Raw genomic sequence first — 8416 nt, forward strand, 5'->3', positions numbered from 1 at the left:
GATCTCCACCTTGACCAGCCCAGGAGTGTCTCCTTCCCTTGCAGCCCAACCACATCACTCCATGGACAATAATCCCTTCACAAATGTTGGTCATCGCCCGGTGATATTCATCCATTCATTCTATTTTTTGTATATAAGTTATTGCACCCCTGTTTTAGCACTGTAAATAAATCCACCTACTGCACCGAAGCCAGCCGCCTGGGTCTGTTCATTTCTGCTCGCTCATTATTGTGTCGAGCGATCCTAACACCCGGTGAGTGAGAGGTTGAAGAGCTCCATGGACCGGAGTGAAGACCGTGGATCCCGCATAAAATGGTTAAGGGTTATAACATACTGATATATTCTTGCATACACGTAGGTGGTGTGAACTCATAGTTTGTTAATTGATTTTCTGTTATTTGATTCTTGTTAATTGATTTTTGATCATTAAGTTTGGTAAGTATTAATGGTAATTGATAATGGTAATTTAGATTTTTATTATTGAGTGGTGTTCATGATGATTGATGATTAAAGCGTCATCAACGTATTCACACTGGGGAAAATACATATTGATATATTCTTGCGTACACGTAGGTGGTGCAAACTCATAGCTTGTTAATTGATTCTTGTTAATTGATTTTTGATAATTAAGTTTGGTAAGTATTAAGGATAATGGTAATCGGTAATGGTAATTTAAATCCTTATTATTGAGTGGTGTTCATGATTATGGTAGGATGTAAGACAATCTTTGTTGTTTTTTGTGTATTAGTTTCCCCCTAATGTTATGATTAACCAATGAAAGCTTGCTACACATGATGTTTATACTTTTCCACAATTATGTCTGCTCAAATGCTCTTAGTTGCATTGAATCAGCTTACACATACTTTGACAATTTCAGAAACCTTACATATATCGTTAATGTATAATATAAATAATTTAGGTCCCAAAACAGAGCCCTGAGGCACTCCACATACAATATCAAGCTCACTCGATTGGTATTCACCCAACTTCACAAATTGACGCCTCTGTGTCAAATAACTTCTGATCCAATTCCAAACCATTCCTCTGATCCCATATTTCTCTAACTTATCCATTAATAGTTCATGATTAATTGTATCAAATGCTTTTTTTAGGTCAATAAATATCCCCATCGTATATTTCTTCTCATCCATAGCACTTGTAATGTCCTCCATCAGGTCAGTAATGGCCAAGGATGTCGACCGGTTCGACCTAAAACCGTATTGGCAATCAGATAAGATTTTATGTTTGTCAATAAATCTATCTAATCTGTTATTAAAGAGTTTTTCCAGAATTTTTGGAAACTGTGCAATTAATTAATTGCATGTAGTTTTTTTTAATTTTGTGGCTACAAACCAGTGCTTTTTGTAGTTTTCTGATGACACTGTGATCCTTGGCTTGTTGCACAAGGAAAGAGGCTCAGCATTTTATTATTTTGAAAAAGAACAACTTGTACATTGGTGTGAGGACAATATGCCAGTTACTATTCACAATCGGATAATTGCTCAGGTCAATTACACAAGTGCATAGGAGTTCACATCAATAACACACTCATTTGGAAAGTGCATGTTGAAAAATGCAACACCCTGGACAGGTTATGCATCAAACATTTCTTTTATATATTTCTTCTTTGATTTACATGCAATACATGCTTTGTCTCATTTCTCTTTAGTTGTGTGTTCTTCCCTTCAAAGATGCTTTAACGTGCCCTCTTTTCTGTCAGTCACAACAGTGCAGAGTGAACACTCACTCACCCTTACGTCCTTCTCTCTGTTTGTCTCTCTCTCCTTCTCAATGCACAAATGCTCAGTGCCAGTTCTTTCTCCAGTGAACTGTGGGACACTGACTTTTGAAATCTCATCTTGTGACTTCAGATCATAAACACAAACAATGCCAAGACATTTTTACAGCTATTTTACAAACATCTCCTTTCTCAGTCTTTCTTCCATCTGTGTTTCCACAAAAATACTTAAAAATCATCTCCTAAGTTTATCTTTTAATGCATGGAGCAGAGTTCACAGCAAAAAAACAAACAAACTGTTATTGAGTTAGGAAAACAAATGCAGACAGAAAAATGGAAAATGTTCTTTGTTTCCAGCTTTCCATGGGTGTATTGAGTGTGGAGTGCCCTGCAGGAAGTGTTGGGTAGAAGGTGGGCAGGCGGGCTAGTAGGCACACAGTCCCTGTAGAAGTGACCGGGCCAGGAAACATGGATGTAGCCCCTCTGAATCCATGCCAGCAACAAAACATAAACCTCCTCATCTTTATCAGGTGAAATGCTGCGTTCATCACAATGAGGGATGTTGTGAATTCTTGTGAAAAACATGATCATCAGACCTGCCCAGCAAGGTGCTGCATTGCTTGTATTTTTCCAAAGCACAGCTTAGATTTCATGTGTATATGGCCACTCCCTAACTGGCTGGCATGTCCCTTATTTCCAAACCTTATCAGACATTTGTGAGGTAGTTTAATCCATCGATCCAACTAAAATATTTTAAAAATGTGCTATTTACTTTATCTTTCCCTTCTTATTGAGGTTTCTGTTTTACTTGTTGTATTTAGTTCATTTGACTTGTTTCATTATATACATTTTCAATCAAGGCAGCTGATTACTGATTTCCTAAATCTTAAAATTAAGCCATGGACCTACTACATGTGATATATAGTCACTTCTGTTACACAGAGGTGTGTGAGAAACATTTGACCTGTGTGTTTCTGAATGTTTTGCAAACCAAAAATTAATATAGGGTTAAAACAAAATTAGTGTAAAAAACGCTGAAAAGGGTGGCATGGTGGTGCAGGGGTTAGTACTGTCACCTCATAGCAGGTTTGAGCCCTGGCCGATTCAGGGTCTTTCTGTGCAGAGTTTGCATGTTCTCCCTCTGCTTGTGTGGATTCTCTCCCGGTACTCTGGCTTCCTCCCACAGTATTCTCTCCGGGCACTCTGTCTTCCTCCCACAGTCCAAAGACACGCAGCTTAGGTTGATTTGTGACTGTAAAATTGGCCCTAGGAGTGAGTGTGTGTGTGGTTATCTGTCTTTAAGTGTCAGCCCTGTGATAGACTGGCACCCTGTCCAGGTTGTATGTTGCCTTTCACCCAATGTCAGCTGGGTTTGGCTCCAGCCCCCCTGTGACCCTCTTCAGGATAAGCGATATAGATAATGAATGGATGGATAATGCTGAGGAACCTGTAAGCAAACCAATTCTTCAGTCTAAGACAGCTTCAGTATTATCAGTATGCTCAGGTGATTATCAGTGGGCAGCTCCACTTTTTAGTGTCTTTTAGCCCTTTGTTTTGATTTTCCAGCTGCAGATGAATTGTTTTGACTCCACCCCATTGCTCTCACCTGCAGCTGGTGGAGCATTTTAAAGATGTGTTATATATTTACCTTAGGAACTGATGGAAACAAACAACTCCAAATGAATACTAATTTTGCTCCTTAGTAAGACTATCTCCTGGGGGTGTGATATAGCAACTGTTGGCTAAAAAAAAACTTGCTATACAATGTTAAAAAGTGTCAAGACGGACATAGCATCACTATAGCATGGAGATTACTGCGTATGAAATAAAACATCCATTCTACAGATATTCCCCGTAAAAGTCTGGTGAAACTTCAGTGTTTATCCTACCAACAGTCAGAAACAAGCTGAGAAGACACGTTGTCCCTCATGAGGCGGCTCTCGGGGCGACAGAGACGCTCCTCCTCTGCAGGCTGGGCAGCTGTGGAGCCGCTCTCCCTCCTCCGAGCGACATCCAGCTCCATGGGGACACACTTCACACACCGCTGATCTTCGTCCACTGCTGGTGGTTTTCATGACTTTTCGGCTGCGGAAACATTTTCTGGAGTGGGATATAAAGCATCAAACCTGAATGGATTATTACTGAGCTTGTAAAGCAGGATTATTAGCGAAGCACTTTTAATTAGATTTTCATGAGGACTCAGTCTATGTCTTCTGTCGGACGATGGCTCACACAGTCTTCGTCGTGCACATACTTGGTATTATTCTGGAAATCAGTTATGTTGCCGGTAAGATAACAAAATAATACTCACCAAGTCTACTTTCACTGTTGACTTCAACTAAATGACAGAATGAGGGAGTTTTATAAAAGAGGTTTGTAGTCAACAATAGGCCTGCCCTGTATGCCACCAGTGTTTTTATTTCTCTGTCGATTATTATTTCTTTGTCTATGTAATAATAATGATACAAAAGTTTATTTGTAGAACACCTTTCTAAAACAGGGTTCACAAAGGGCTTTATAGAGAAGAACTACATATAAACAAAAGAACAATACATTGAGGACAAGTCAAACAATAAGAACAGTACAAATTGTAGGAGAATTTAAAGCACACATTAATTTAATGTACTTCTGGGCAAAACAGTCCAATGTGAAGAATATGAAGCAGTATTGTAATGTCAAGGGGTATGTGGTGTAAAGGAGGAAAATCTGTGCCTATAAAGAAGAATTAGTTTCAGATAGTCATAATCCCGTTTTATACTGCTGGGATGCTACAGAGAAAGGGCTGTCATGTTACTTTAGAGGTTATTTGGTTAAATTAAGTCTAATGTATAACGTGAACTTAGTGTGCTAAGTGTTTTCCATACAACACAATGGGAGCTTTAGGGCCTCACAGGGGGGCAGTGGGCAGCCTGTATCCTCAGAAACAGGAACCCCACCTAGGCCACACTGTGCTTGGCTATTGAGCCTGACCCAGCCCATCTTCCTCTGCTTCCTGTTTTGACACAGCTCCGCCATTTGCTGCAGCAGTGGAAATATGTCCCTGGTTAGCCAGAGAGCTTGTTACAAAAGGCACCCCATATTGGAGACATTTTTCCCCACAGAATTGTAATTTAAATTTCTATTTTGTGCTTTTTACCTGATTTAATTTATATCCAGGAACCACAGTGTATGTGTTTTTGGAAACAATACTGACATGACCTCTGGCGCCATTATGCAGACATCACTTGTTAGGACTGTACAGAGTGTTATATCATCACTGTTGATTGCGTCTCTTGTCAGTCTTTGCTCTGATTAACTTGTGTTGTTAATTCCTGCAGCCACTGAACTGCGGTTTATGCCTGATCCACCGACGCTGAACATCCATGGCATCCATAGGATGAACAAATCTGATAACTTGGAACTTACCTGCAGGTATGTATAAATACAGTATACTGTATTGCATTCCCTCCATTCCCTGATCCATATGTACACAGTGGGCATACAGATAATTCTCTACCTGTTGATTGGCAGAGGTCGCCTGGACTTGAGGTGGACGACCCCTCCTACAAGCACACACTTCTCCACCAGTGACTGCAGGGGAGCAGGACTTTTCTGCACAACACTGAGGATCTCCAATGCAACTGTCAATGAAACTGGGCAGTATCAGTGCTCCTATAGAGACCTGAAAGTTGAAGATGGCAAGACTTCAGCAGCAGCTTATGTCTTTGTTCATGGTATAACCCATTTTAGCCTTCTTGTGGAGTGTAGCTGGGGTGATAGCAGTAACATGATGGGGCTGTGTTTTGTTGTGAAGAACTTTATGGCTAATATTTTGGCAAAAATGCTTTGGTAAATAGGCACCAGACAGTTAGGAAAATCATAATCAGTTAATAAGTTAAAAAAAATTGTTATGCTACAGAGACACTCACTGATGAATGGAAACAGTCATGTATTAAAAATTTGTCAAAGGGTAGGTTGTTGAGATGACCTACTGTATGATGACAAATGTCTTTGTCACAGTAATATATGACGTGAAACAGTGAAGGTCCAGTACCTTATGCTGCTGTGGCCACTAGAGGAGCCCTAAAGCCACCGCCAAATGAATACACTACTATGCCGTTTAACATAATGTGTTTGTTCAGTCATCCAGTTATGTACATTATGTATAAGGAAAGGCGACGTGACCATCTGTAATTCAAGAGTAGCTTGTCCCATTTTGACCACATCCTTACTGTGATCCTTTTTTAAACCTGTCTATTGTTTGTGTACGTGATTTGATTTTAGATTATAAGATGCCGTTTGTGCCATCTGAAAAAGAATACGAGCTGGTGTTCATCCGTGAAGGAGAGCGGGTGGTGATACCGTGCCGAGGGTCGGTGGAGAATCTCAACGTCACGCTCCACACTGTAAGGAAGAATTGTTTCTGGTCCCTTCAAGTTTGTTCCAAAGTTTTACAACCAGGAGAAACTTCTCTTGAATTAAAGATATACTGTAACAACAATCAAAGGATTTGGCTTTAAAACATTTTATTGTAATTCAAAGTAAACATAAAACATGACAATCTCAGTCCAAATATGTGTAATGTGGTATTTTAAAAAGGAATATTACCTTATTTACATAGCCAAGTACATTTGTTAATGTGCAGCATATACTGTTATTTATGTTTTCTTGTTAAACCCTTTGTTGAAATTTAGTAAATGTATGTTTCTGTCAGAAGCATCCAGATAAGGAGCTTTATCCCGATGGCAAGGATTCTGTATGGGACGCCAGGACAGGTTTTACCCTTCCCAGTTATCTCATCAGCTACGCCGGTGTCGTGTCCTGTCAGACTCACATTGGAAATGAGACATTTAAGTCCCCTCTCTACATTGTGGCTGTTGTTGGTAAGATGGAAAAACATACACACAGCAAAATCAGTTAGTTGTGCGTGGTCAAACCTGTGTGTGTGTGTTATTAATTTGAATGAATGCCTAAACTTTAATGGAAAGATGGGACAGAGCATGTGAGAAGGGGGACAGGTGAAATGAGTGAGCAAGTGATGGTGGGTCCACAGAGCGAGAGAGTCTGGAGTCTCCGGAGAACAACAGGCTGCCGACTGACTGCCGCGTCTTCCCTTCCTTTCCCACAGGATACAAGATCCATGATCTCACCGTGACCCCCCCAGAAGTGAGGCTGTCTGTGGGGGAGCGGCTGGTGCTCAGCTGCACTGCCCGCACCGAGCTCAACGTAGGCATTGCATTCAACTGGACACAGTCTGGTCAACCCGTGGTCAGTGCCCGAGCCTTTTCTGTTCTTCTTCTGTGGTGGTCAATGGCTTTGTAAACTATATGTTTAAAGAATTTATGTGTCAGTCTTCAGCAGTTTGACTCACCATTGAGAACATCAGGCAGACAGACATACCAAAAGTGCTGTATCTTGCTTCCTGTTCCTCTTGCACATATTCCTCACTTCCTGCTTTCAGGAATCCCTCGGCTAATCTCTGTACCACCAGGTCATAGTGCAAAAGATATTTTTGTGGTGTTCTGACTGCTTATACAAGGAAAATAAGCCTGGTGGCCTGGAGAAAATATTTGGTTTTCGGCTTCTCTCTCTTAAGTCTTATTCTTCACTTGTGTTGTAAATAATCTATTTTAAAAGATAAACTGCATTTCTTATGTGTCTCTCCTATGTCAGACCTCAGTGAACGGTTCGAGGGTCCCCCCGTGGATGTCCCACAGGAAGAAGCTGTGGGACTCTTTGGAGCTGTCCAGCACTCTCATAGTGGACAACGTCACTATCGATCGCACCGGAGAATACACCTGCACTGCATCCAGTGGGCAGATGGAGAAAAGTGCCTCAGCATTTCTTAAAGTGTATGGTGGGTGCACTGAGAACATAATGTTTTAGTTAGCTGACAAAGGCTTTGATGCAAAAACTACAGCTGATAACTGTAGTTTCTAAGACAAAGAAATAATGTAATCCATCCTTTCTACATCTGTTACATTTAGGAAAGCTTAGAGATCCTAGGAATGTTCAGTGTAGCTGGTAATCTGACCTACCTTGCTGAAACTAATTTACAGACACAATAAAATTAGCTAGTGTTAAGATAAATGAAAGAGTAAATAAATTCAATGTTAGTTTATGTTACAAACTGGAGGTTTAATGAAAGGTACAGGGCTTCACATTTGGTTTCACACTTACAGTAGTTGTAATTATTTAATTCGCCCTATTATTCATTGAGGTAGTCACCTGTATTTTCTGATTTTACTCAACTTTGTCAGTCCATAGCACAAATCAAATCAGAAACACTGATGCTCTGTTACCTGCTAGCTAAACCGAATAAATCCACTTTCTCTTCCTTAAAAAATGTAGTTAATTTAGCTAAAAATATGCATATACAGTAAATGTAGCCAACCGAAATCTTATGAATTTGGTTGTGTTAGGTTACGCTCGACACAAATGTGAGCGAGCGGAGAAATAAACAGACCCAGGCGGCTGGCTTCGGTGCAAGTGGTGATTTATTTACAATAGTGCAATAATATATATACAATGTGAAGGTGTGAATACAACCGGGTGTCGACCAGCAGTAGCAGTAGTTATTGTCCGTGGTGTGATGATGGGCCGGGCTGCAGGGGTAGGAATCACTCCTGAGCTGGTCGTGAGTAGATCCGGTAGAACTGAGGAGGTAATGTGGGAGTTCAGTTAAGAGGAGACTGTGCA

General features: G+C 40.5%; 1 protein-coding gene across 2 annotated transcripts in view; it reads left to right on the forward strand.

Moving 5' to 3' along the window:
- The first annotated feature begins 3623 nt into the window (after window positions 1-3623).
- The window catches only part of kdr (kinase insert domain receptor (a type III receptor tyrosine kinase)), an 18071-nt gene continuing 13278 nt past the window's right edge, over window positions 3624-8416 (forward strand). The window contains exons 1-7 of one of the 2 annotated variants that reach the window (XM_020603373.1): window positions 3624-4025; window positions 5056-5149; window positions 5249-5451; window positions 6002-6123; window positions 6432-6600; window positions 6846-6985; window positions 7391-7574. In XM_020603373.1, the coding sequence (XP_020459029.1) occupies window positions 3962-4025; window positions 5056-5149; window positions 5249-5451; window positions 6002-6123; window positions 6432-6600; window positions 6846-6985; window positions 7391-7574 (976 nt within the window). In that variant the 5' untranslated portion in view covers window positions 3624-3961. The remainder of the gene's footprint in view (window positions 4026-5055; window positions 5150-5248; window positions 5452-6001; window positions 6124-6431; window positions 6601-6845; window positions 6986-7390; window positions 7575-8416) is intronic. The other variant, XM_020603374.1, reaches the window with a different exon arrangement.

Source organism: Monopterus albus, unplaced genomic scaffold, assembly GCF_001952655.1.
Source record: "Monopterus albus unplaced genomic scaffold, M_albus_1.0 scaffold61.1, whole genome shotgun sequence".
In the NCBI taxonomy this organism is placed as follows: domain Eukaryota; kingdom Metazoa; phylum Chordata; class Actinopteri; order Synbranchiformes; family Synbranchidae; genus Monopterus; species Monopterus albus.